This window comes from Micrasema longulum, unplaced genomic scaffold (assembly GCF_059751315.1).
Source record: "Micrasema longulum isolate JH-2025_06_02 unplaced genomic scaffold, ASM5975131v1 h1tg001970l, whole genome shotgun sequence".
Lineage (NCBI taxonomy): Eukaryota > Metazoa > Arthropoda > Insecta > Trichoptera > Brachycentridae > Micrasema > Micrasema longulum.
In genome coordinates, this window is record NW_028279143.1 from 18,932 (window position 1) to 46,278 (window position 27,347).

At 36.7% G+C, this 27,347-nt stretch overlaps 4 protein-coding genes across 5 annotated transcripts; 2 read left to right on the forward strand and 2 right to left on the reverse strand.

Annotated features, from left to right (window-relative positions):
- Window positions 1-15: 15 nt before the first annotated feature.
- On the forward strand, window positions 16-4,831 carry LOC148273363 (putative inositol monophosphatase 3). Its single transcript, XM_088238800.1, has 2 exons — window positions 16-800; window positions 3,562-4,831. The coding sequence occupies exons 1-2, from the start codon at window positions 290-292 to the stop codon at window positions 4,086-4,088; spliced, it is 1,038 nt and encodes a 345-aa protein (XP_088094926.1). The 5' UTR covers window positions 16-289; the 3' UTR covers window positions 4,089-4,831.
- A 2,732-nt stretch (window positions 4,832-7,563) lies between these two features.
- LOC148273364 (ubiquitin-conjugating enzyme E2 W) lies at window positions 7,564-9,942 on the reverse strand. The gene is made up of 6 exons (XM_088238801.1): window positions 9,865-9,942; window positions 9,543-9,634; window positions 9,340-9,442; window positions 8,658-8,813; window positions 8,421-8,496; window positions 7,564-8,345 (listed from the first exon to the last, which is right to left on the reverse strand). Exons 1-6 carry the CDS (start codon window positions 9,937-9,939, stop codon window positions 8,332-8,334), a joined length of 516 nt encoding a protein of 171 aa, XP_088094927.1. The 5' UTR covers window positions 9,940-9,942; the 3' UTR covers window positions 7,564-8,331.
- Window positions 9,943-12,035: 2,093 nt separating this feature from the next.
- LOC148273365 (N-acetylneuraminate (7)9-O-acetyltransferase) lies at window positions 12,036-22,624 on the forward strand. The gene is given in 8 exon segments (XM_088238799.1): window positions 12,036-12,240; window positions 12,400-12,496; window positions 13,748-13,851; window positions 17,906-18,044; window positions 18,773-18,983; window positions 20,148-20,377; window positions 21,217-22,481; window positions 22,484-22,624. Coding segments are annotated over 8 exon segments (2,265 nt in total). The 5' UTR covers window positions 12,036-12,104; the 3' UTR covers window positions 22,567-22,624.
- A 1,171-nt stretch (window positions 22,625-23,795) lies between these two features.
- Window positions 23,796-26,479, reverse strand: LOC148273366 (mpv17-like protein 2). Of its 2 annotated transcripts, none has more exons than XM_088238804.1 (2): window positions 26,079-26,479; window positions 23,796-25,995 (listed from the first exon to the last, which is right to left on the reverse strand). In XM_088238804.1, exons 1-2 carry the CDS (start codon window positions 26,109-26,111, stop codon window positions 25,321-25,323), a joined length of 708 nt encoding a protein of 235 aa, XP_088094930.1. In that variant the 5' UTR covers window positions 26,112-26,479; the 3' UTR covers window positions 23,796-25,320. The 2 variants fall into 2 exon arrangements, with proteins under 2 accessions (XP_088094930.1, XP_088094931.1); XM_088238805.1 differs by having other exon boundaries at window positions 23,796-25,924; window positions 26,079-26,473.
- Window positions 26,480-27,347: the final 868 nt, after the last annotated feature.

Sequence of the window (27,347 nt, forward strand, 5' to 3'; positions counted from 1 at the left end):
ATCTGGCATGCGCTCTGAAGATGTGACAGCAATGACAACCGACAACTTTGCGGCTCGAATTCCTTAAAATAATATAATGTCAAAATTTGTTTTGACGTACGTAGAATGTGTCGCTCGACCTGGCTCTTTTTTTATAATCCGAAATGAATAATAGCCCTAATTCCGATCTCGTTTCTTTTTATATGAATATATTGCGAAACCTCCGAGCGGTGAAAGTAAACCTCAAATCCTCTCTTTTCAACGTTCAGATGGGATGATAATTAATTAACGAACAATATAGTTTACGAACATGAATTTTGGCGGTACTATAAGGTTAAATCGCACGGGATGGCTCCTCGTCGCGCTCGTCGGCGTCATAATATTGTTTATCCACTTTAGCAGATCTAAGTATTCCAATGAGGAGGCGGAAGAGAATATGGTCAATCTAAAATCCCTTCTCATCGGCGCAATAGAGGCCACCCAACTGGGAGGGAAGAAAGTGATCGCCGGGACTAAGGAAGAACTGCACGTGAAGAGTAAAGGAAAGACGCAAGAAGGCGCAAACGACCCCGTGACGGACGCGGACTTCGCGTCTCACTGCGAAATGTACTACAGCTTGTCCCGCGCCTTCCCCGGCGTGCACATCCGCTCGGAAGAGGAGGCCGCCGGCCCGACGTCGTGTCCCACCGCTTCCATTCTGCCGCTTGCGCTGGCGGAACCCGCGCTGTTCCCCTCCATCGCCGACCTCGGCAGCGTGTTTGTGCACCCCGGAGATGTGTCCATATGGATCGATCCGCTCGATGCCACTAAAGAGTTCACAGGTGTTCGATACGATCTATGCATATTATAATCTGAACATGTTTTCATGCGCACATTTGATTCCCTATATTTGAATTTGTAGACATTATATTGAGAATTGGATTTGACCCTTTCAAATCCAAATCGGCGCTCGTCTACAGCCGATAGGTCATTCCCGGGCCGCGGTCCCCTGGCTAGTGTCGTAAATTCACAGATTAGAGGTTTGAACTTCACTGTACCGCAACTCGATTCCCATTTTCTAATAGTGAGTCCACCTCGTGGTGTAAAGGTCAGCGCGTTCGTCTTATCATTCGAGAAGTCGCGGGTTCGATTCCCGACATGGTTGACAAGAAATATTTATTATAATATTACATAGTTCCTGGACTGAAGCGAAAGACTGATCATCTTACCTTCATTTTACAAAAATTATTAAGATACGCTGCAATTGATGTGCACCATTAGAAGCGGAAAGGGAATGATGAATAATGAGTTATTTACAGCTTGTTGAAAATGGCCCCCAAAATTTTAATATTTGAGTAAATCATAAGAAAAATATTATTTTTTCCAAAAAAAAGTTCCGTAAATGCCCAAAATGATTTAATATTTAGTTTTAAGTGAGCAAGTAAAAACAACACGATATTGATTCTGGTTTAAATTGTGTAATGAAAGAGTTTTACCTACCATTAAAACTCATATTATGTTGCCTCTCTTATCCAGAATATGTTTATGTGAGAGAGCATCTCCCTTCCGGCCGGCATTGCCTAGTTCCTACCCGCCTCTTAAATTCCTTAAACTCTTCATTAAAATACAGAGCACAGAATACACGTCCATCCGCGACCATCGAAGGGCCGGTATGCCCATTATGAAGATAGTAAAAATCTTAATAAGATATTGTTAGAAATTGAATATTACCACCAAAATTCTCTTCTTAAAAAAATACAGTTCTATAAAAAAAGGTTTCAACTACAATATTATAAAAGTATTACCGAAGACATAATTTTGCATAGAAAGAATGAAATAATTCACAAAATTTATGTGATTTAAAATGCCTGTATTTCTGGTCAGAAAAAAAAAGATATTGCAGTGGCTTTTTCAATATCCAATCTATTATCTTCAAATTATTAGATCAAATTTTAGTTCAGCACTTTCTTTATATGAGAATCGAAGTACCAAAGTTTGGTCTAAATTTTAAAAGGCATAATCTGCCGGTCGAATTGTAATTATATTTTATAAGTATATTTTTAATAGAAATATGTGAAAAATTATTGTTTTTATCTAACGCATGTTTTTTTATTATTTTAATTGCGCGATTTTGAAAAACATTATTTTAAAATGGCAAAATAGTATGATTTCCTAATTTTTCGAGTATTTTACCAGACGGCTTTAAAGGGGATATGCTTAAATCTATTTGAATGAAGTTAGTTTTTGGTGGATTTTCACTCATCCAAAACACATAGGCCATTTTTGAAGTTGTTGAGAGCAGCTTATTCCAACTATCAACGATTGCTCAGGAAACGCTTTCATATGTTTAGAATTGTTTTCTCCAGCCTGTAAGTGTGACCTCAAAGTCGAGCATCTTGTTTCAGTATGAACATGGAATCCAAATTCGGGTAGCTACTTCTCAAAAAAGTACTTGTATCTCTTTCTGCTGAGCTACATATCTCTTTATAATTTAGAAACAAAAATATCAATTTAACCTGGAAGAGAATCCTTCAGAGGCCAAATAAATATTTTTAGACATACGTAAAGATAACTCTTCCAACGGGCATATACAATTATATTACAACCATCCAAGTAGTTCCGTATACCTACTACCTATACTGCAAGTGTAAACATTCCGAAAATCACATTGACCTCTAAATCATTCGTAATGATTTTTCTGAGTAAATTTGATAATGTTTAATGTAAATAATTTTAGTTGTCATTTTATCTTAAATATATATTTAAGTCGTCATCATCAGCCCTCTCGGGTCCGATGGTAAACATAGGCCTCCCCTTTAGATCTCCACATCTCCATCCTCAATGAACCGCTTCCTGCATCCCATCTTATGTCATCAGACCGCCTTGCCTGAGGCCTGTCGACACTCCCGTCTATTCTGGGTCGCCATTCCGGGGCCTTTTTAGTCCATCTAGACTGAGGTTCTGGCTATATGACCAGCCCGGCTCCATTTCTGGTCGGCAAACCTGCAGGCCACATCGGTGATCATTAATCTCACTCTTATCCATGTCTCAGTTCTTCTGTCTTATAATGAAATACCCAGCTTTCTTCATTCCATAGCCCTTTGTGTCCCTGATAATTTGTGTACTTTTTTTGTGAATGTTTATTTAAGCAGGTATTGAGAAATAGCATTCGACTTGACTATTTTTTTTTTATTTCTTTAGCCCTTGTGGGGCGGGGCTATGATGACACATGAGTCTACATAGAATACGAAATTTGATATATCTCTCTTATTTAAAAAAATAATATCTTATTTTGCTATAAAAGGCCTCAATTATATGATTGTTTCTACAAATGATAGAAAATATGTTATTGTTTAATAAGCGGTTTAGCTTAAATTTTTGTTTTTAAATAGGTACCTGTATTCAAAAATATTTATGTCCTATAACTTAATGTAACACGATGTTACAGCGCTGTCTCTAGAGAGATTCTTTAGCAGTATTTTAAGAGTAATAATAATAAATAAGCAACTTTTATTGTAGTTGTCTTTTATCTCAATTATTTATTCGAGTAGGTACTGGAGAAATAGCAAATCCAATCTTGAATAATAAATGATAATTTTACAGAGGGTCTGTACCAGTACGTGACTACCATGGTTTGCGTGGCAGTGAAGGGGGTCCCCATCATAGGGGTCATCCACCAGCCTAAGGTGGGGAACACGTCGTGGGCGTGGGTGGCGCAGCAGCTGTCCCCCGATTTGCTCGCACCAAGTCGAGCTCCCGAAGGCGGCCCGCGTGTACTTCTGTCCATGTCCCACCAGGGGCCCGTGAAAACGCTGGCGACGCGAGCCTTCGGGCACGGCGCGGATATCACGACGGCAGCAGGTGCCGGCTACAAGGTGCTCGAGCTGGCTCACGGCCGCGCCGACCTCTACCTCCACAGCACCTCCATCAAGAAGTGGGACATCTGCGCCGGCAACGCTATCCTCAATGCTCTCGGTGGCCGCATGACCACGCTTAAGAACCAGACTCTGGATTATTCTTATGACGGGCCTGAAATAAACAAGGATGGACTCGTGGCGACTGTACTGAACCACAATTCTTACATCACTAAATTGAGTGCAGCAGCTGCTGCTCCCGAAGCCTCTTCCTAGATTTTTTTTTACGATTTTTGTAAATTATATTTCTAAGTTGCATTGCTATTAAAAGGTCATTTACATGTGGACAATACAATAGATATGAAAGTATTGTCTTGTCCTAGCTCTGCAAACAGCCTCGACCGCGCGGGACAGAACGCTGGGACAATACGAAAGTTCAGCCGCAGTTCAAACGTGAGCACTGCGAAAATGAATACACAACGACATTTATTACGAGTGAGTTCATGAAAAATATTATTTATTGTTAAATTATGAACTGAAAAATAAAAATGATTTTTTTCTGCCTCCATTTTCTCGACACATTCACATCGAGCAAATCGGTATTATTACAAGGTGCTGTCCGCGTGTGTTCACACGAGGACAGTGTGGCCGCGCACGGTAGTGGGGGTAATCTTTGTTCCGCAGATTTCCACTTTCTAGCCTGCCTGTCTATCTCGGTGGCAATATCTTGGTTGTCCTACAAATAATTGCTGTTTACACATGGACAACGGTCGAGTCCTGGGACAAAACAATATTATATTTTCCAGATGTAAACTGCATTTTATACTCAAATTTTGTTTCACCTAACTAAAATAATTATCTAACTCTGACCAGTTTCGGACACAATCTGTTTAAGAATATTGTCAGCTATAGCGTTTTGACAAAACATGTATTGTGTTAATAAAACTGGCAGATATAAGTTTAGTTATTTTAAACGATATTAGAGTACAAATACTTATAAATGGAATATTGAAAACTTAGTTTTTGGTTTATTTATGAGATTTAGTGTATCTATGATAAATTCTGTAGCAATGTTAAATAGATTTTCCAACGACAATCTGCAATCTGACGTCGAGGGTTCCGTTGTCAGTGAAGGAAAAATATATCTTTAAAATATTGTCTTTGTGTATCTATCAATACCAAGATGGCTAGTGAATTCCTGACATGGTTGACATTAGTCCCTGGACTGACACGAAAGCGTGAGTCCAATTATCTTACTTTCATATAGCAAAAAAGGATCGAGTTACGATGCACCGATAGGTATGCTAGGGGCAATGATGAAGATGCATATGCCAATGTCGAGTTACTAAAATATTTTGCGAGTACTTTAAAGAAGAAAAAACATGTGGACTCTAATTTTGAGTTTCTATTAATATGTTGAGTATGTCGATGTTGATAACTTTAGGGGGTGGAATCCAGTTGCCTGCAAACATTTGGACATACTGAAAATATTGTTTCTTACATTATATTTATTTGGTTTGAAGTAGATAGATATTTAAAAATATTTTTTTAATAAAAATATTATTGATTTTATAGGTTTTACTACATTAAAAAATCAATGTAAAGAATCTATCAAGACTTTATTTATTTTTTTGATACCTAGCTGCCTTCCTCTTTTACAATTTAAATCATTATAATTTTACAGGTCGAAATATGAATAGAGATTGAAAATAAAAATAACATTTTTGCAGCACATAATCTGAAGAAAAAACAGTTTTTATATAAACATCTTGTATTCAAAATAAAATTTGTTACTGAAAATAATACACTCTAGTCTGATTTTTATTTATTACTAATCATCAAATATTTTAACTTTGTAAATCTTTTGTGTAAAATTACTAAACTATATTAAATATGCCGACCAGTTTTAGAAAACGATAGCTCCTTTGTACCGTGTATTTATTTTACACAAAATAAATCAATATCTCACAGTTAATCCTTCAAACATTAGTTTTATTAAAATTTGGTTAAGTGTCCAAAATAAAATATTATAATTGGATTAAATTCTACTTATGTTTTTTAAATATATACAAGAGTGTATGCAACACGTTTCGTCTTGTCGGGACATTATCAAACTTATAGTTTATTTTCATTATAGTACTTTATTTTGGATACCTTACCAAATTTTAATATAGAATTCTACCAATTAACTGCATTCACAAAAAATTACTTTAATTGTTATCAGTGATGTAAATAATAATTATAGTAGGTACGTTGCTTATTCTCGAGTGTGAGCTACTCACCCTCGCACTGTATCGGTACGTCAACTATTCTATGTTAACAACTATGTTGGTAAGATGATCAGCCTCGGGTTTCAGTTAAAATATTCCTTTCATTCATACTAGGGAATAGTACCAGAGACCTGGTGAGTAACTGCCACACCATGGAAGCAGACATGACCTTGCTAGTAATACGACACTTTAATGAAAAAAATCTTAATAATTATTCTTAGATCTAACTATTAAAATATTACCAAAAATCATGAAATTTGTTCTTGTTATTTGAATAATTGGAGAATCTTATGGTAACATGAAATTGTTACACGAGGGAGTTATCTGTAAATATATATGTGTAATTTTTTTGTACATATCCAATTAATAAAATACCTTTAGTACGAGTAATTTGTCATTGCGCCGGCAATATTTGCCGAGTGATTTTTTATTTTTCAAAAGTGTTTTGAATTTTTCATTAAGATTACCCAATTTTATTTTAACAAAATAAACTTAAATATTTTTTCAAAATAAATCAGATATTTTTCCTCTTTGTTATCAATAAAAAAAAATGTTAATAAAATTCCATCATCAAAAGGTAGGTACATTGTTTTATAAATTTTAATTTTAGAATGTTACTTAACAGATATTGCCGACGCAAACCGGCTTTCATCAATAAAATACCACATTGAAACAATAAAGTGAAGAAACTAATTATGTAGTTAGTGTTTTTTTTTTTTTTTTGGAAATCCATTGTAATTATCAAACAGGGTGTCACTTGAATTCGCATGTTTTTCTGAATGTATTTAAGAATAAAATGATTTTTAGTTTGATGGGTTTTGTCAAATGCGACTTCTTTTTTAAAATGAGAGTGATGAAATCAGTTATCGGTCTATCAAAACATAGAGGATTAAAGTGTCATTCTGTCATTAATTAAAAAACATATTTCATAAATCATAAAGATTGCCACATATTAAGTTAAGGATAAACTCAAGCTCGCAATTAGCAAGAAAAAACAAAAGAAATATTGTAACTAGGTTATGGCCGCGTGGTAGTTTGTGAACTCGCAGAACAGAGCTCGCTCTACCACAATTGATTCCTGTTTTTATTTTTAAATGCCTGGCAATAAAATCTCAGATTCCTGATTTGATAATGCGCAGAAAGAATTTTCAGGCATCCACTCGAGTTTGTTTTTTTTTTTTCATAAAAACATGAGCTGATGATCTTAGCTACAAAGAAACACTAAACTTTGCATGAACTGCAATTTTTCCATGCTGTTTATATTATAATAAAATTTATGGAAAGGTTATTGTTTATTTTCTTACCTTCCTTTATTATTATTATTAAAAAAACAATTGGAACAGAACTAAGAATGCTGACATCTCTCCAGGCAGTAATATTAAAACATGATATTTAAAGTATATGTAAAAACCTTAGTAAAGCTCTAAAATAACTTCTTATGCCAGACAGCAAATCTCTTCATTTAAAAAAAAAAACACGGGTTACTCATTATAACTTTATTTATGATACAGTTTAGTTATTACACTTTTTAAAATAATTATAATAAGCTTTTCAAAATAAAAAAAATGTGTAAATGGAGAAACACAAAGCTCAAATTATAGATACAGCCACTTCTGGTATGCATTATTTTATATTATTATTACAGGCTAGGTGCACATGGTAGATCGTCCATTATATGAGTTACATTTCTGAGATTTATACCGCGAAGAGAACAGAAAAAGTTTCATGACGCTCAGCCCCCCGCTGCTACTGCTGTTGCTGATGTGATGATGCAGAGCAACTCAAATAAAATGAGCGCACTACTGTACTTTGAAACAGATCGTTAGCACTGTAATATTATATTTTTATAGAATTATTGCCTCGACTCGATACATCCATCCTTTAATAAACTCGATATTGTCAATACTCCGTGTATCGACTAATTAACAATAAACCTACAACACCAGGATCCAAAATAGCACTTGCTCGGCTAACATCGGTGACAATAAAAACTATATAAAATGAAATCAGCCGAGTGACCGAACAGGATAATTGGAACTTTAAGTACGATAAACTAAATTATTCATTATTATAGTAATTGCCCAAAAGGATAAGATTATCAAAAAATTGGAATGTGGATACTTGTCATGGTTGTCACACCCCGATAACGGAGACAGGAAGAACATGTCGGTTCACTGAACTTTAGTTACACTACTAACTTAGTTTACACACAATTTGATAAGTTTTCAGCTAAACATTCCACTCGTTCACTACACGGAATCATCTGAAAAACAAAATGTTATTAAATCTCGCGCAATACTTTTAGCTAACACCAATAGTAAGCTTTAAGGATACTCACCATGATACCACCAATTCGTCTTTTTTGGATTCTTATTGCAAGTTTTGACATAGAAAGCGTTGTCCGCCGGGCGCTTCTAAAACAGCAAGCACAAAGGGCATTAGGTTACAGCGGTTGCGCTGATCAGTAGTGGAGGGACAAAACCCTTCACCTTTTGGCTGACAGCACGGCCGACTACCGCATAGATGAAGAGGCCGGTTTACCGACCGGTACTCCGACGGCGGGGCGGACACTCACCTTCTCCTTGCAGCTGCTCAGCATGGACACGATGGACAGGCACAGGGAGCGCACGGACAGCGCGGGGGACCAGTCGTCCGTGAGGATGGAGAGGCAGATGTGACCGTTGGAGTAGATGTGCGGGTGTACCGGGATGTTGTTCCCGATGAAGGTCACCTGCGGTTCAACATTTACCGGAGAGATTAATGCACCGCTAGGGAGGAAAAAGTGTGATTCGAGTTTAGGTCAGAACTGACTGAGACTGTCGATGATGCGCGCTAGAAGTGAGAAGGCAATCGGTTCCAGACGCGTTGTCCAAAATCAAGGTATGATTTTGTCATCATCATCATCATTCCCTTTCCGCCCCTAATGGTGCATAGGGCACTGCATCGGTACACCAATCGCAGTGTATCTTGATCCTTTCTGTTACATAAGGTAAGATGATCAGTCTCATGATTTTGTAATCATTAAAAAAATTTAAGTTTTCACTCAATTGGAGGGCAGAAATAAAAAAAAAAAAAACGTGTAATTGGAGTGCAACATTAATTAGTCTGATTCGGAAGTCATATTTCTGCCGAACACCATCGATAGTTTTTGTATAAAATATACACAGATATTGACAAAAACAAAGATTTGGATGAGGCATTTACAGGGCATATGGACAGTCATTTACTGATAATATAAATAGGATCCATATAATTACCTCAGGAGAATCAAAAGGATATTTTTGTGTGAATTTGAACTGCAGAAGAAATGTTTCTCCTTCATATAGAGTTCCCGATACTCCCTCCATGTGAACTGTCCATCTGCAACAGCAAATTACATCAACATCACTCCACATCACCCACCATCTCCGCAAGATTAATGGAGATAGGCGGAATTTACAATTCGATAGTTTCAACTTACTGTGTAAGATTCTGGCTGACCAGTTCGCCATCGACTGAAACACCGGGCGGAGGTTCTTTCATCAATGACATCAACTCTTTCTGTAAACGCCTCTGAAAACATTTGTGTCGAATGTTAATAGTTGGAAAAAAATAACAAAGCGATTTAAACGAGATAATCGATGACAGATGTCGAAATACTCGGAAATCAATAAATGTTCTAGATGCCTGTCATTCAAACGCGGAAGCAAAAAGAAATAATAAATACGATATACTTTTAAACTCTAATACAGAAAAATAAATCTAATGAAATGACAAGAAACTTTTTAAATATGTATAAAAACCTCGGACGGGGAGACGGCGGCCATCGCGAACAAATGAAAATGAAATTTGACCATAGAAATGGAAATTAGAAACATAGAAACATGTCAATTTTGTCATTTACAGCTGGTTCAGCGATTGGCGATCTCGAACATTGTTCACTTATAATAAAAGGAATGGTGATCCCACCAAATGGGGCACATATAGAAAATTATCAAAACCACCTAAATCTGGGTGTTGATAATCATGTTGGTCTAGGTTTTTTAATATACCTTATACCATTGTCACTTTTGCAGATTACGCTCTTTTGCTGCTCGTTGGAGGTAGCCGAGGAGAGGACTAAAGGGACAGTGGTACGTTTGATAATAATAGGTAGATAAGAAACAGACTTTCTTTTTCATCACACAAGACTGTGGGTTTCATGTTGAAAGAGAATTTGGGCAGAGGTAGAACCCAGCCATTTACACGAAAAATCAGAAAAATAAAATATTTCATGAAATGGTAATTAATAGACGTAACTGGTTGTAATAATAGATTGACCAACGCAGCGTCGCTGTTTACGAAAGTACTAAGGGTCAGCAAGGCTACCTTGGGCCTTCAAGTGCCTAACGCTGTCTGTTATTTATAGAGCCACATATGTTTCACAACTGACATTCAGTCATAATTTGACGGCATAAAAAAAAAGCTGATGGAGCTGTAAATCAAACAACTGAGTGGTCAAAAATTATCTCTGCTGTCGATCTCAGAGGTCTATAAAACTGTTTCTGGATTAGCATTGCCTATTTTGGCGGCTGAACTTTCCACTGACTTTAAAGGTAAACTGTGATGAAAGGCGAACTGGTTGAATAAAAGTGGATTGAAAAGATTTTATAACGACAATAATATGGAAGAGTTGAAGAGATGTTGGGACTCTTCTACAAAGAATAAATATATTTATTCTTTGAACGAGAGTAAACAGGCGTTGCGGGTATCTAAATCATCGTGCAGTTCAAAAAATTTCAGCTTATATTTTATTTTGGAAATCAACAGTTCTACATACATATTTATAGTAAACAAACAGATATAGTGTATAAACTCAGAACTAATAACAGATTTCCACATAGTATACAAAGTTAGTAAAGAAAATATATAACATATCAAATAAATACATACAATTTATACATATAAAAATGTTATTTTCATGTACTCAATAATCAAAGGTTTTTTTTATATTTATTTTAAGAACATTAAGTCACTGTAAATTGGGTGGGGTTAGGACAAGAATGTTTGAAGAGAGGATAAGGAGGAGAAGGGAGATGTACATATTTATTATTATAATGTCTACTAAGTTACATAATGCATTTTTAGTGTAAATTTTAAATCTGACAGAGTGATGTTTGTGTAATCTATATTTTTTAATTTTGTATTGTACACTGAAAAAGTCCTACGAAAAAAAGCATTTTTAACATACGATGTTTTACTTATTGGTACATGAAACAGGTGGTACCGTCTACAAATCCTGGCTGGCACATGTATTGTTATTAAACCAAGCTATGTATGTTATTACGACGATATTAGAGGTAGATTATGGTTTCCTTTACTTCACAATTTCATTATTAGGATAGATTCTAAGAATACTGCAGGTATATACTTTCTCAGACATATTTTCAAAAATAAAGTTTGGAAAACAAACTGGCGAACACGAAATATCAAAAACGTAAGCTACGTAATGATTATAATATAGCAAAGAAAAAATATTACTCCCACGTAATAAAACCAGGAAAGGGTATGCGGCATGAAGAATAGTATACATTTAACCAGCACCCCGTAAAGAAAATGGAAGCCACATTAGCAAAAAAATATATTCTAAGAGTACAATAATGATTCACTTATTTATTTTTAATCTAAAAATAGTGCACTTATGAACATATATGCATATATTTGTTTGGTTATAAAGCGAACAGTAAAGTAATGGCCAACCGACGTTTATGAACTACCCTTTCCCAGTAGCAAGTGTCTAATCTGTAGAGATCGGGTAGCCGTAGGGGTAGGCAGAGAAGGTGGAATATTACATGCGTTTATCTTGACATTCGTTTCTAGCTTCTTCCATATTTATACATCTTATCATACATTTAATTCAATTGTGTATGCTTTTGACATGACCTGATTTTATGAACATAACCTTCGATATAATTCCATAGAATTAGAAACTTTTGACAGTGATTTATAGAATTTGACATAGACGGGCAGGAAATTAAAACATTAAACATAAAAATGGTAAAAGATGGTTGTTGAATTGTCAAAGCGGTCCTCTGCCGAAAAGTTTATCGATGAAATAAATATAACCAATTGTAAGAAGATTGCCGTAGTTTTAGTTATAATATTTATAGCTTACCATGGACTCTTACACCTTCAGTACGGTAAGCCGAATGTATTTTATTTTAGTTTGAGAGTTCGCCGGTTCGATTATCATTTTACCAAACCGATGGGATTATAGTTGACTCTCGATAGTGCTTATTGTTTATTGTAAATGTTTTATTTTGTTAGAAAATCTAATGATTATGTTTGGTTCATGACAGGGCCGGACTCCTGCTCGTGGCTACTATCTGACGGGCGATACAAGGGGGACCACGAATGGCAACCCCGCGGCTGCATGTTGCACAGTTACTCTCAAACGTAAGGCCATACATCTCTACTCACGTACTCCCGGACCTTATTACTTATTACAAATTGGAATATCTTAATCCATACATATAGAAATAATTAAAATAATAAGGTAAAATTAGGTATATTTAAAAATAACACATAAGTAAACATAATATCCAGAGAATAATATGTCAAAAAAGTAAGAGAATCTTGTAACGAAAAACTCCCTCAGAGACTTGAAAAATGTCAATGTCCAAAGTAATATTGTTCAACATAAAGATAGCCCTTCCCACAGGCATAACCATCGGCAGGGTGGTCCTGTATATTGGAATGTGAAACAGTCTATGCTGACGCTGTCTAAGGTAATTATCCGGAATATAAAAGCTAATGCTCCGCATAGTTTCAGGGTTGTCAATAATACCGCGCAGCAATCGAAAGAAGTGCGTAGTTAAATGTGTATTTATGTAAATGTAAATTTATTTAATGTGTATTCCATCTGGTCTTCAAACTGATGTAACCGAGCACACTCTGGAGAAACTCAGTGGGATAAAGCCATGGATAATATCCGCACTCCCTCATGTAGAGAAACCGAAGAAATTTCTTCTGAACCCTCTCCACCATAAATAAGTACTTCAACTCACACGGTCCCCAAATCATCGAGCCACTTTCGAGTCTACTTCGCACCAACGAGTTAAAAAAGAATTCTCAGTACTCAGTGGGTTTCATTATTTTTCCTTTTACATTTTCTGTTCATGTGTACCTTCTTAAATAAATAAATAAATACTCGTGTATTACCAAAAACCCTGGCAGTACGCAAGACGAATCCTAACATCTTCAACGAACTACTACAAACTGTTTCGATCTGATCATTCATATGATATTCCGCCATGCCGTAATTCCGCTTCAGAGAAAGAGCTACAAGTCACCATAAGCTAATCGCGCATAGGTGCCATTTAAAGTTTCTCGCTGATTTAATTCTTTAAGACACAATTTTGGGTGATGTCTTAGAATAAACATTGAATGCGTTAACTTAAGAAAGAAATGGGTAAATTGTTTCTTTCTTCATATTTGCTTTTTATATATTGTCAAAGGCAATTTTAATACAATTTACATGTACTTGTTTACCTAATAGTACTTTGAAATTATTATTATTTATAGGTTCATATTAAATTAATAATGTTTTAAATTATTGCACTTAGTAAAATTTATATTGGAAGTAAATAAACAAATAAAAGAAGGAAGGCTCAGCGTCTCGATAAGTAATTATGTGTGTGTGTGTAGGGACACACGCCACTGCTTCCGTTACCTCGCCTTCTGGGGGCGCTACAACCACTTCGCCTTCATCGGGGACTCCCGTGTTCAGCAACTCTATCATTCTTTTGTGGGTGAGTTATTTTTACTACCTGAGCTCTTTTGTTACCAAATACCATTTCAATTAGTAAATGTCCTTTATTTAGTATTGTGATAAATGAGATTACTTTGGGATTTTCATTATAAAACAATTTGTATATTTGCACTAAAGAATAATTTGTCTACAAAATGCACACCGGTTCCAGATCACAACTGTTTCTTTATCTAGGCTTAGGAATAAACTTCTTTTCTGTCACTTCTGTCCAAAAAGCGGTTGGTCAAATGATTTTAAACAAAGTTAAATATGTATATGTTTTACTAAACAATATTTGAAGCTATAATAATTTGACGAAAGATTGGCAACGCTGACTGTAACAGGATGTTCAATACGAAATTACCAATTAGGCCACATACTCTAGAGAGTATATGGTGGTTTTTAAATAAATGACAAAACTCTTGTTTGAAATTTAATTACATCTATTAGTTTACTATAGAAACAAAAAGCTAGTAAGACTCAAATCCGCAAATTTTCAAAAAGCTGGAGGCCACACAAAACTATTCAAAGATGTAATTTTCTCAATCGGTGTATCTTGAATCTCTAAAAACATTTTTAAAACCTGACAAACAAATCATCCCACCGTTTCACCATAGGGATAGACAGAGGATATCACTCTGTCCTTGTATACATACCTCGTTTCCTCTTCATTCATGCATCTTCTCATGCGTGCTCGCCGATTATCTTTTAAAATGACCATCTTTAAGTATTTGTTGGATTTATCGCTTTATCTTTATGAGAATGCATCTACTTAACTCGTAAAGCCCGATGCTCGAAAAAAAACTTAGGTGGATCTTTTCAGACCCAGTTTAAAAAGTCGCTTTTTGGGCCTGTTTCGTGGTGTTTTTTTTATTAAAAAAAAATATAAATGTAGTTTCTAGCAAAGAGATGACAAATCATAAGTTTTTTTCTAAGATTTCTCACGTTTTTTGCTAATTAAAATTTAAAATATCGAAGCGAAGCAAATAGTCTAAGGATACGTGATATACGCCTGATACGCCATACTTTTCCTGTCAGACTCAAGACCAAGACTGCCGTCGTGCCGTCATCTGCTGGCTGGCCAGTGTTGTTTTTACTGTCTTATCTTCTGTCATGCCGCTCATAAAAACGTTATCTCCTATAATGCAAATGTACATATATATTTGACATAATATGATTTTCTATCCATTTGACATACTTCAGTAATAATAAACATTTTTTTAGTGAACAAAATTATTTTAGCATTTCGACTGCGAGCCCCGAACATAACTAACTTATTAGCCTAATAGTAAAAAACCTTTCATTATGTACACGTGCTGTGAATACTTTGTATTCTTCTTGTTTTAAAGTTATCTAAAAATCTAAATAAATTATGAATCGGGATAAATAGTTCATTTGTGGAGGAGGAGTCACATGAAACCTATGCATTGAAAAAAAATGGTCTTTATTTACTAATTACGTTTTCGTTGATAACATTATTTCTAAAAGCGGATTATTACTCAATCCTTTAGTATAGTGTGTTCTCCTAAGTACCGTTTGTGAATAGTTCTTTATTATTTTTTATTGTTTAATGATTTTAACGTAGGGTCAAAATTTTCACTTTCAAATTTTAAAGAAATAACTCAACATTATAGTTTTTTTATTTACAATTAATGCGTTTTAGGCGGGATTCAAACCCAAAATCTTTATTCCGTTTAGTAAGCAGTGGCTAAAGGTTTTATTAAGACAATTTTTTTTCGTATAAATATAAGTTATTTTTTATAATGTTTTTTTTATAGATGGTAAAATTGGCTCTGCACTATTTAGCCATTTTACTGGAATAATTCAACTATAATGTCCTTTATTCTTTGTATATCGTGAATAATTTTTGCTAAATTGTCCTATTTTTTTATTGATAAAATTTCATTTGATACTAGCGAACTCGACAGACATTGTCCTGCCCGAAAATTGGCTTGCCTGCCATTGGCTAGTTCAGCAAACATTTTTTTGATACTCGAATTTTCGATAAACTATATACTAAGTGACATTTTAATATTTTCGTTTCGTCATTGTGTGATTTGCTGTTGCCAAAGCAAAAACTCTAAAATTCCAAAACTAAAAATTGTTAAGATTCAAATATTGAATCTAAGAAGTTACTTGTTTATGGTTGAATTACAAAACATAAAATTAATCTTTTTTCAAATATGGCATTATTTTTGCAAACGCCAAACTCCGGTTTTCTCACCAACAGAGGGGTGTACTTATGCTGGAATACGATTTTTTGAAATGTATTGAATTTAATATTATTTTAGTATTACCAAAAAATCCAGTAAAAAGAAATAAATGGGTAGAAATTATAAAGAATTTAATAAAAGAATCTGATTGAGATCCACAAAAAACAAATGCTGTTTGTAAAAATTCAAAAACGAAATTTTTTAAACACAAAAAACCACACCTTTCCATTTTTTTGTAAATGCATTCTCCTCAAATGCAACTCTGGTAGATCGATGAATAAAAAATTTATGCTCCTACAAAACTTTTTACATATAGTTTGAAGATTTTAACATCTACAAACACGCACAGCGCAAAGATCTATATTTCTCTGAAAACCGCACGTAAATCGGTTCAGCCGTTTAGGAGGAGTTCGGTGACATCACACGTACAGAGGAAAAATATATACAAAGATTAAATTATAATGGCAAAGTCAGCCGTTAAAAATACCATGTACCAAAGGTTGACAATATCTTCCAAGGCTTATCTTTTTAGATTCTAATCTTAATTATATTTCATAGAGATAACTACACAGAGCTACAGCCGATCTGTATTATAAAATTCACAGAAAAGATAAGCACCCATAGAACAAATTATATTTTTATTCATTTAAATTATATTATAGCTCTGTTTTATCTTAACTGATTTTTTTTTTATGTCTTGAATTGAAGCTAATTTTATTTTGAAAGATTAGACAGAACGACAATCGGACAATTGCGTATAAAATGTATTTATCGCGTAATTGATAATTTTCGTATTCATAGGGTCTGAAAATCCCACGGGTGAACATGTGAACATACTAGGTGAAAAAATAACATTTTCAGGCGTTTCATAGTATGTAGGTGAAATAATTCAATTAGATGAATCTCACCTACATAAATAAATAAAGGTTTCAGCTCTTTAACTTCACAAACATCAACAGATGAAAGAATTGAAGGAATATAGATGAACAAATATAGGCAGAATGGTGAATGTTACACAGTGTGTAAAGTGGCCACTTAAACCAGCCATTGACAGGTCATAAGCCCTGTAGATGTCTAGACTTCTATATTACCTTTTCTTAAATGTTCTTCATCTCTGTTGTAATATGTTAAAATAAATTACTTTTAGACTGACAGATTACGCTATTACAAATTTAGACTAAACTTAGGTATCTGGGATCTCAATAAAGACCAAGTATTGAACTAAAATTTGTTATAATAATTTGAAGATAATAAATTGAACATGAAAGTGGCCGCAGCCAAATTTTAATTTTTTGTTTTTGAAAAGAAATACAAGAATTTTAAATCACATGCATTTTTGTGACATTTTCCTTTATTTCTACCTAAAATTATGTCTTTGGTAATACTTGAATTTTTTTTTTTTATTGAAATACTTTAATTGAAACCTTTTTTTATAAAATTGTATTCTCTTTTTTTGGAAAAAAAAGATAATTCTGGTTGTAATTCAATTGAAAACAATATCTTATTGACTTTTTTATGACCTTCAGACCAGCCCTAATCGTTTTCGGTAATCCCAAGTAATTATATTTTAGTTACATAAAACTTTTAAGTATATTTTTTAACAGAAATACCTTTAAAGAATATTGTTTTTATCTAATTTATGTTTTTTTATTTTTTATTATTGCGCGATTGAAAAAAAACATTAGTTTTAAAATGGCAAAATCGTATGATTTCCTAATTTAGCGTTCGTTTTACCAGACTACAGCTTGAATTGCACTGTGTTTCGAAAGAGAATGACAGCAATATAATATAATATATTGTAGTAGCTAGCTCTGGTATCTGACATACGGAGGACTGTTCCAGCTCACATAAAGGTGCAGCAAGATGCCCCCGCTCGGGCACACTCTAACTTCACGTTTGTGGACAACAAACTCAGGCTGTCTGCTGAGTTCATTTGGAGTCCCTATGTCTCCACCAAGATGGTGCAGCAGTTTCGAGATTGGTGAGTTGATTCCGTAACTCATTAGCTGGTTAGAGAGCTGAGAAAATGTGGATGTTAAAACATAAGCAGAATGTTACACGTGTAAAATGGCCACTTATACCAGCCAATGACAGGTCATGAGCCATGTAAATGCCTAAACTTCCATATTCCCCTCTTCAAAATATTATCCTTCTCTGTTGCAATAAATTAAAATCCTAACTCCTTGCAGAATGAATACCAGCCCGTCTACAAACAATTGGACATACTTAATTCATCGTTGACTCTTCAAGTGGATTGAAAAGTCTGTCAACAAACGACAACACTTTGCCTTCTCCTGGCGAGGTTTCTGTGGTTTCCTCGTCATTAGAGCAAATGCAGAGAAGCTCGTAAAAGAGTCTACAGCCGAAACATCCCACATCCTTACCATTATAAACATATCATCATCATCATTCCTTGTCCGCTCCCTGGTTGGAGCATATGGTGTCCACAAAGAGCCTCCATGCATCTCTATCGGCTGCCAGCTCCGGTGCATCCAGGACGTCGAGAACCTGATGCCTTGTAAAGTAGCCAAGCGCGGCAAGCATTAAAAACATTAAACTTTATAGATTTTTTCTTTGAAGTTAACAAATGAACAGCTGTCCATTTGACGTAAATAAATATAAACCTTGTACATAATAAGGTAAAAAAATATGCAATTCCGGTGTAATTATTTTTTTCAACATATGTAATATGTATTAGCCGGGTTCTAGGGAGAAGGGGGCTCGGGCACCGAGCGTAGTGGTAGCGGGATGCGGAGCCCTGGAGGGAGGGGAAGAGGCGCTAGCGCAGTTCCGCAGCAACCTGTCGCGGCTGGTAGGGCCTGCGCGGGGGTTGGCAGCTAGCGGGGCCGCAGTGCTGTGGCTCCCGGGCGGTCCACTCACACCGCAAGAGTTGGACTTGTACAACGACGCCGCAACAGAGGTATGTATGTGTCGCAGCCGGATTGCCATTTTAGACAAAATCCGAAAGATCTATGAGACGACAGCGTCGACGATGAACATGTACAAAGAAGGAATTCCAAAAGAATCCAATGAAATATCAAATGGACAGCATTCACCAGAGAGACACTCAAAACGTTGGAGAGATATCTGTAGTGCAGCATCACAAGAGGATAATCCTGTCCTGTAAGAGGTTAAACAGTCTCGAGTCTACAGAAAATTGAAAAAGAAGACATATTGGCCATATTTTTATTTGGTCACTGTGTAAATCAGCGGAGATTTTAGATCTTTCGGAGAGAGGGTTAAGTTAAGATAACTTTGGAATTGTGCACAATATTCCATAAATTTTTCATAAAATAAATCTTTCACTCTTCCAAACCATTGGGCTCGCTGTTTAAACTTGGAGATTCCACACAATTAGCACTCGCAATATTTGATATTGCGAGTGCTAATATCTGTGGTACAGTTTTGCTGTTTGACACCATCTTTACAATGACAATGACGTGACATACAAAGTCTCAAGCGATAGGAAAAAGAACTTAAAAGTTCAATCGGGCGCAATTTGTATCCAGCCAAAACATTATGGCTAATTGTTGGATCAGCCGGAATTAATTGAAACTATACTATTCAATGTGGTGTATGCCTTTTTAACCAAAATGCGCCACGGCTAATCGTTGATTGGCCCATTTACCTTACTGGAACAATATATACTTTTTTATTATAATCCAATAGGATGATTTACCCGGGCTAGGGTCCTGACTTATCACTGTTATACATAATGAGTAACGAACTGTCTGTATTGTATTTTCTCACCGGGCATAACCCGTGTCGAGGCATTTATTTACATTATTTTTATATTATGTTCTAGTTACAGTAATTTGTATCTATAATAATATATGTATGCATATATAAGTAAACAGTAAAAGCAGCAATAATAATAACGAAACATCATAATAGTAGCAATATAAGCGCTGGACATAAGTACTGTGCAGATATTGAGCCAAGAAACGTGCCACCGCTGCGGGTTATTTGGCTCCTCTACACTCCTCCGACATCCGCACAAATACCTATATATATATGCAACAATGTTTTAAATGATGATCATAAACACTATGGATATAAACATAAATTATACGTATGTGTTTAGATGCTGACTCACTCCAGCGTGAAACTGTGGGGCTCTTCGCAGTTGGTGGCTGGGGGTGCCATGTCCGAAGACGGAGTTTCTCTGAGCCCCACGGCACTCCGCCACGACACGCAGATTCTGCTCAACATGTACTGCAACGATCACATGAATTTCGACGATGGTACCTGCTGCGCTTCACCCGAGCCCTACACCACTCTGCAGATTGTCACCTTCTCTATTTTCCTCGTGTGGTACGTTTTTATCGGTTTACTCTTCTCTGATAGCGTGTTCTAATTTAATAGTTGCAAATTTTAAATTCATCTCAAACATAACCATGTTGCACGCTTACACATAAGGCACACAGAGACACTGAGAGCCAGAGAAACTTGAGCGTTATTTAAACAGTTTTTGGCAAAATGGCTAAGAGAATGGTTAATGTTACGATTTTTTCAAAGCATAAATGATAAGGAAGTAAATTATGTAAATTGACAGCCCATATTAATTTTCTCTGGCATCATTTTTTGTGAAACTTTAACTTAGCCATACAGATTTTTTGTGTATCAGTTTCCAGCTCAATATTGGTGCTCGAGTAAGTGTGGCTGAAAAACTAGAATTTTTTTCCTTCAAACTACATTCTTGGATTAAATTGATGTCAAATGTCGCTTAATCTCCTATGGCTTTAAGCGCCTCATAGATGATGGTGGTAATAGAACCCTTAACTATTCAGTACTTGGTACGGATTTTTAATTTATTGGCCAAAAGTACTCAAATTTAACAACAGCAAAATAAAAGAGTGGCTTCTTGATCAAAAGTTTATATATGAATAGATATTAAATTCATTCGGATCATTGATGGCTTTTGTTTATGTACGTTTTTTGTTTTTAGAACTAAAATGTATGTTACTGACCTGTCCGGCCATTTGCTATTTATTTATTATATATACGGCCTTAGTCAATTACAACAATTATATAATAAGAAACATATGCATAAGAAACTGAACAAAAAGTACATAAAACTATGTAGCGAAGACAAACAAGGGCAATAAAATAATGGTATAACATACAAGATCTCATCTTCTTAAATATTCCAGTATGGTCCTGGCGTGCACGCTGGGCATAGTGAGGCACATGCGCAGCTGGAGGCTCGGGGCGGAGGAACCTCTGCGAGCCATGGCCATCCTGGGGCTGATCCTCACCTATTTCTACCTTTGCGACCGCACTAACTTCTTCATGAAGGAAAACAAATACTATTCGGAGTGGAGCTTCTGGCTGCCCGTGGGCTACGTGCTGGTGCTGGGGCTGTTCTTCACGGAGGAGGCCAGCAGCCCGCGCGTGCTGCACCGGGAGCAGACAGCGGAGTGGCGCGGCTGGATGCAGCTGCTGGTGCTAGGGGCGCAGGTCACGGGTGCCGCGCGCCACCTGCCGCACCGCATGCTGCTGCGGGCCCTCGCCAGCGCCTACCTCTTCCTGTCCGGCTACGGCCACTTCTGCTACGTCTGGCACACCGGGGACGCGGGGCTGGTGCGCCTCCTGCGCGTTCTATTCCGCCTCAACTTCATGACCGTGGCTCTCTGCCTCACCATGAACCGGCCCTACCAGTTCTATCAGTTCGTGCCTCTCTTGTCCTTCTGGCTCGTCCTGCTGTATTCGGCCCTCGCGCTGCCACCCCTGGTGAGCGCTCGGACCAGCGAGGGTCACCCGTATCGTTACTCTTACTTGGCGCTCAAGTTTCTGGGTCTGTTTGCCATTATAACCGTACTCTATATGTCCGAAGTGTTTTTTGAAAAAGTGTTCGTAACCCGACCTTGGAAAGCGCTGTTCGTGACCACGGACGACGACATCAGGCAGTGGTGGGAACGCTGGAAGAGCGACCGCTACTCCCTGTGGGCCGGGGCCGTCGTGGCGGCGTGCTGGCGCCTGGCGCAGCGCCATCAGCTGCTGGACGACTCGTCGCACGCTAACCTGCTGGCGCCGCGCGCGGCCGTCGGTGTGGCGCTGGGCGCGCTGGGTGTGTTGGGCGCGTGGCTCGCGCTGCCTCGCCTGGGCGCCGGGCCGCGTGCGCTCGAAGAACTGCACGGCTACGCGGGCGCATTGCCCGCGCTGGCCTACGCGCTGCTGCGGAACCTGTCGGGGGCGCTGCGCACGCGCTACTCCTCCTTCCTGGCCTGGTTCGGGGACATCTCACTCGAGCTGTTCGTGTGCCAGCATCACGTGTGGCTGGCAGCCGACACGCACGGCGTCCTGGTTCTGCTCCCGGGGATGCCTAACCTGAACTTGGCCCTCACCTCCTTCATCTTTGTGTGCGTGGCTCACGAGGTGCGGCGCCTCACGCTCCTGCTGCAGCCGCTCGTGCTGCCCCTGACTTGCGCACGTGCGCCCGCAACCTGCTGCTTTTCCTGGCCGTGCTAGTTCCCATCGGGATACACGATGGGATGTTTTGATTACCTTTATTGTATTCTTTCATTTGTAAATAAACTACCGTTAAGTATTTAAAAAAAACATTTATTTTTATTTACAAAAAACAAAATTTATGCCCGCAGAACCTGAATTACCCTAATCTAATAATAATATCGTCGGTGATACTGCAATACTGCAATACTGCAATACTGCAATACTGCAATACTGCAATACTACAATACTACAATACTGCCCGACCTCAATTATAAACTACTAGCATAAATTCATTACAGGGACTAAAAGCCATTAGTTTTAAATCATTGATATTTTTACTCTAAATAATTATAGTCGTCAATAAAATACTCCAGCGGTATTCTTGGTTGATTCAATTCTAAAGTTTTGTGCTGACAGGATAGATGTTAGGTCGCTCTGTAAAAAAATTAATTGAAAGTTACGCGGTATTGCAGAATCATAGATGATATTGAATGCATAGACATGCAAGAAAAGAAGTGTAAAATGTACAAAATAAAAACACCTGCCCTTTTCCTCAATTCTCTAATATTCCGCATCTCACTGACCACAGAAGACGTTTTTACAATATTTCTAACTCGCTCATACCCATAATGCAACTTTGCATCTTCCCTTACCGACCCTTTAAGGTAGTTCAACTACTCGGTGATTGTAATCACAATTAATACCAACATTGAACTGGTGGTCAGTGTCGTTAGTTCATGTCACAACCTAACTCTCATTTTATAACTGCGGGATATTTATGTATCAACTCACGTATTAGCTCCAAATGAGGCCTATCATTTTTCCTTCGTAATGAGGAAGTAACATTTTCCCTTCGTAATGAGGAAGTAACATCACCGTTGTAGGCAGGTAGAAATCAGTTATTCTCATCTCAAAGTATTTATTATTTATATTTTGACCTAGCTTTAATTTTCTTCGGCTGTATTTTATTTTAATCATACCTGTAGGTATATGAAAAAAAATCAAATGTATTTTTCATAGCTTAATAAACTGAACAAGTCTGTAAATAAATAAATAATAAATAATCCTTCATTTTAATAATATATTTATTATAAATAATCAACAAATTTGACATATAAAAATATTTCTTTCAAATTATTATCTACTTACAGCCAAGGCAGATTCTTTACATTGGTTTTATAATATTATCAAGTAGTTTAGAACTATTGGGAAATTGTACATGCCTATTATTTTTGTCAATCTTATTATATTTTTATTATAGTTTTATCTCATAATTCTGTTTTTGTTGAAATTCTCATTGACTTTATAAAGTTTTGATATGATTTGATTCTATAGGAGTATTCTCCTAGTATTTCTAAATCATCGTAAATAAATACTGGATTCAATCCTCGGGGGACTTATTAGGATACAGATGTTTAATTATGGGCAGAATATTCCTATCTTGATTTAGTTCCAAAAGGGAAATTTACAAAGGCTCGCTAAATGTGTAATGTTAGCCAAAGCCGTACTGACCGCAGAAATGTTATTCCCATCTAAGATAAGCAAAAAGAATACTCTTATTAGGATTTTCCCACATTTTGCAGACACACAATTGTGGAATGGAAAATAATTTGGTACGATGAGACTTGAGGTTTTATTATCACTGTTTTGTTATTTTTGTAAGCCAAAATTAAATTTTTTCAATATGCTTCACGTTTCGTGGAAATATAAAATAAAATTGAACTAATGTTATGTACCTTAGTTAAATGAGTAAATGTTAGCGATGTATATACTTAATTTAGCTTATTAAATTTTAATATAAACCTTTCTATCGCCACAATGAAATCAGTCAGTGAGACGGCACTTATTATTTGATGAATAATTTTTACTATGCGTAATTTAAATTGATATCCTTTGTGTTTTATTATAGAGTGCTTAAATCCGAAACCAGTGACTCGTTTCTTAACTTTCCTGGCATCTTCGAGACTGGGAGCAAACTGGTCACTGGTTTTCCCAAATTTGTGAATTTTCATCTTTTATTTTAATAATAAATTACAATGAACTTCCACTGAGAATTTTCACTAACAAACTGGAGTGTTTTAGATAAATTATTGGCATATTACATACTAATATATTGCGCATTTCTAATTTGTTTATTTATACAATTGAGATAAAAATAGTGTTATAATGAATTATTTCATAAATCTCTAACTTAGTAGGTAGTAAGTAGGACGTCAATTATATACTACACAGAGTTACCAAATAATATTGAAGATAAAAAACAGATACAAAAATAATACACAGTATGTATGTTATGATAATATGTATAAATGGAATATTCAAAAATAAACATATTTAAGTTAAGAATCATCGAGTCAGAGCAGACCCTGCTTTACGCAAATTTGAAAAAAAATAAGAGAAAGGCGCATCATTTATTAATGTTTCCAAAATAAGACGACTCAGTTAATAAATCCACTCTATTGTGATGAAATATCAAAATTATCATTTTTGCGACTTGCTAAACCCCGTATGTATATCGTTTGTATAATATTATAAACTATGGACTCGATTACATCCTTTATAATGTCAAAAAGACTAAATAATATTAACAGACCTTATCGGTCGAAGATATTTTAACAAGAATCCATTCCATTTCGGATAGTTAAAAATCTGTACGCTCATACGCGCAGTTTCTTTTTTACGAGTCAAAATAAAAAATGTATTTTACATTAAAAACATCTAAATTAGTTATCTAATCTATTAGGCGCACATATTTACGCATGAAGAATAGATGCACGGGTAAGTGCGAAGATGAGCGAGTCGGGCTATAAGGGATCTGCGGCATCAGGGTCCCCCTTAAAGTGCTTGACTCGGGAGGTGTAAATGTCGTAACCCAGGGAGATGGTGTTATCGTAGAGGACGCGGTAGCGCGGGGGAAGCAGGTAGAAGTTGAGCAACTGCGCGGGCGGCCAGACCACCCACTCCGCCGCGTACAGCCGCCAGAACTTGCGGCGCAACTCCTGGCGGAAGTCGGCGGCCGACAGCTCCTCGAACAGCGCGACGGACGCGAAGAACAGCGTGATGCTGACAGGCGAGAACAGCAGCTGGTCCAGCAGCAGCTTGCGCAGCACCGTGGCCAGCGCGCGCCCGGGCAGGCGGCGATCCAGCAGGCGGTACCAGTGGTGGCACAGCACGCCCACCGTGAGTCCCGAGAAGGCCATGTGCGCCGTGCGCGCGCGCTCCCAGCCGCTTAGCTGCCCCGCGTACACCTCGTAGCGCTGCTCCAGCCAGTCTCCGGCCGCGGACAGCCCGCCGGAGATGGCGACGTTGGTAGCCAGCAGGTACCTGTCGCTGAAGGCCAGCCGGCTGCCGCGCGCGGCCCGCTTGGACAGCCACGAGGCCACCGAGCGCAGCCACTGCATCGTGATCCTGCGCAAACCGATCCCGTCACGAAACTCTTCTGTTGCTAATCGATAGCCGCTAACGATTCTATCGATAAACTACGATACATTCACTTGATCATCCTAACTTGATGAAATTATAATGTCAACATAAAAATACCGCAAAGAGCTTGTATACTTACTGTGTGTCTTAAATTTAGCTTCAAAGGCAGCATACCCTTAATTCCTTTAATTAGAACATGTAAATTCCCGAACAATAAACTATTATTTCCTTAGGAATGGCCCGTGAATAAACGGGACCGTGCAACACGGTCCACGCCGCTGACTTCGCCAGTGTAAATACATCAATCAGCACAGAAAGGATTAATTTCTTATCTTTTCTCAGCATTCCGCATAATAATATCTCACAATCATAACTCATCACCTAACGTATGTGCCACAAATAAAACCGTGTACTTAACCTAAAAATCTAAGGCAGTGGTTATAGTTATACTGGTTATTGACATTTGAAGTTTGAATTACGAGAGGCTACAATCAGTTCAATTCACACGACACGGTAAAATTAGAGTGGATCGATACTTTTTATAATACAAGTGGACCCGAAAGATGTTGTCCTGCCCGAACGTTAGCTTGCCTGCTATTAGCTGGTTGAACAAACGTTTTTTTCGTAATTAACTACACACGTTATTTATTTTGGACTTGTTTAATCTATTTATGCATTCGTAATAAGGATTTGTTTTTTTGTTTTATCTCCACGTGTGATTGGCTAAGAGGCCTCATCGTGCTCAAATCAAAATCGTGCAAAAATCACTACTCTAGTGCCACAATCTATGGAGAAAATATGCGAATGCGTTTTGATGAAGAAAAGTCAGACAGCGTTTTACCCTGAGCCTTCCAAAATTATGGCACTCAACTAATGCCCAACGCGAATTTAGTAATTATTTAAATAATTAATCGCCAGCCGTGTTTTGATATGAGCTTGAAATTTAATCTGACACAATAAATTACGAAAATGACAAAATACATCGTTGTAACTTTACATATTTCATCACATTGCATATTTTTTTGTACGAAATATTCCCAATCAGCAAAAGTGCTGGTCTGAGGGTATATAATTTATTATGACACAATATTTTTAATACAAAGTCGATAATTTAACATTACATATCACGAACACGGGCTGTAAGAACTGTTTTGTTTGGGTGTTTTTTTAAGTACGTATATGTTTTGTATATTTTTTAGGTCATTAGAAAGTGAATTGTAAAACTTTATTGCTGAATATACAAAACTATTTTTTTTCTGTTCTAGGTTGTTCGCAAGTTAAATTATTTGACGCCCTTGTATTTCTTGTTTGTATATTGCAGTTAAATTTTAATTTGTCTTAAAATAAAAAGAAAAGTGCTTGATTGTGTCGTAAAAGCGTGCAAAAACTATTCGAACTAAAGGAAAAA

Excerpts from the sequence above, each read along its gene's own strand:
- LOC148273363 (XM_088238800.1), top strand. The coding sequence starts at position 290 with ATGAATTTTGGCGGTACTATAAGGTTAAATCGCACGGGATGGCTCCTC. Across the intron at positions 801-3,561 it reads TGCCACTAAAGAGTTCACAG|AGGGTCTGTACCAGTACGTG; the intron begins GTGTTCGATACG and ends ATAATTTTACAG.
- LOC148273364 (XM_088238801.1), bottom strand. The coding sequence starts at position 9,939 with ATGTTTCTAATTTCCATTTCTATGGTCAAATTTCATTTTCATTTGTTC. Across the intron at positions 8,814-9,339 it reads ATCCTTTTGATTCTCCTGAG|GTGACCTTCATCGGGAACAA; the intron begins GTAATTATATGG and ends GTTGAACCGCAG. Across the intron at positions 8,497-8,657 it reads TGAGCAGCTGCAAGGAGAAG|AAGCGCCCGGCGGACAACGC; the intron begins GTGAGTGTCCGC and ends TTGCTGTTTTAG.
- LOC148273366 (XM_088238804.1), bottom strand. The coding sequence starts at position 26,111 with ATGCTGCCTTTGAAGCTAAATTTAAGACACACA. Across the intron at positions 25,996-26,078 it reads AGCTAAATTTAAGACACACA|TTTATCGATAGAATCGTTAG; the intron begins GTAAGTATACAA and ends AATGTATCGTAG.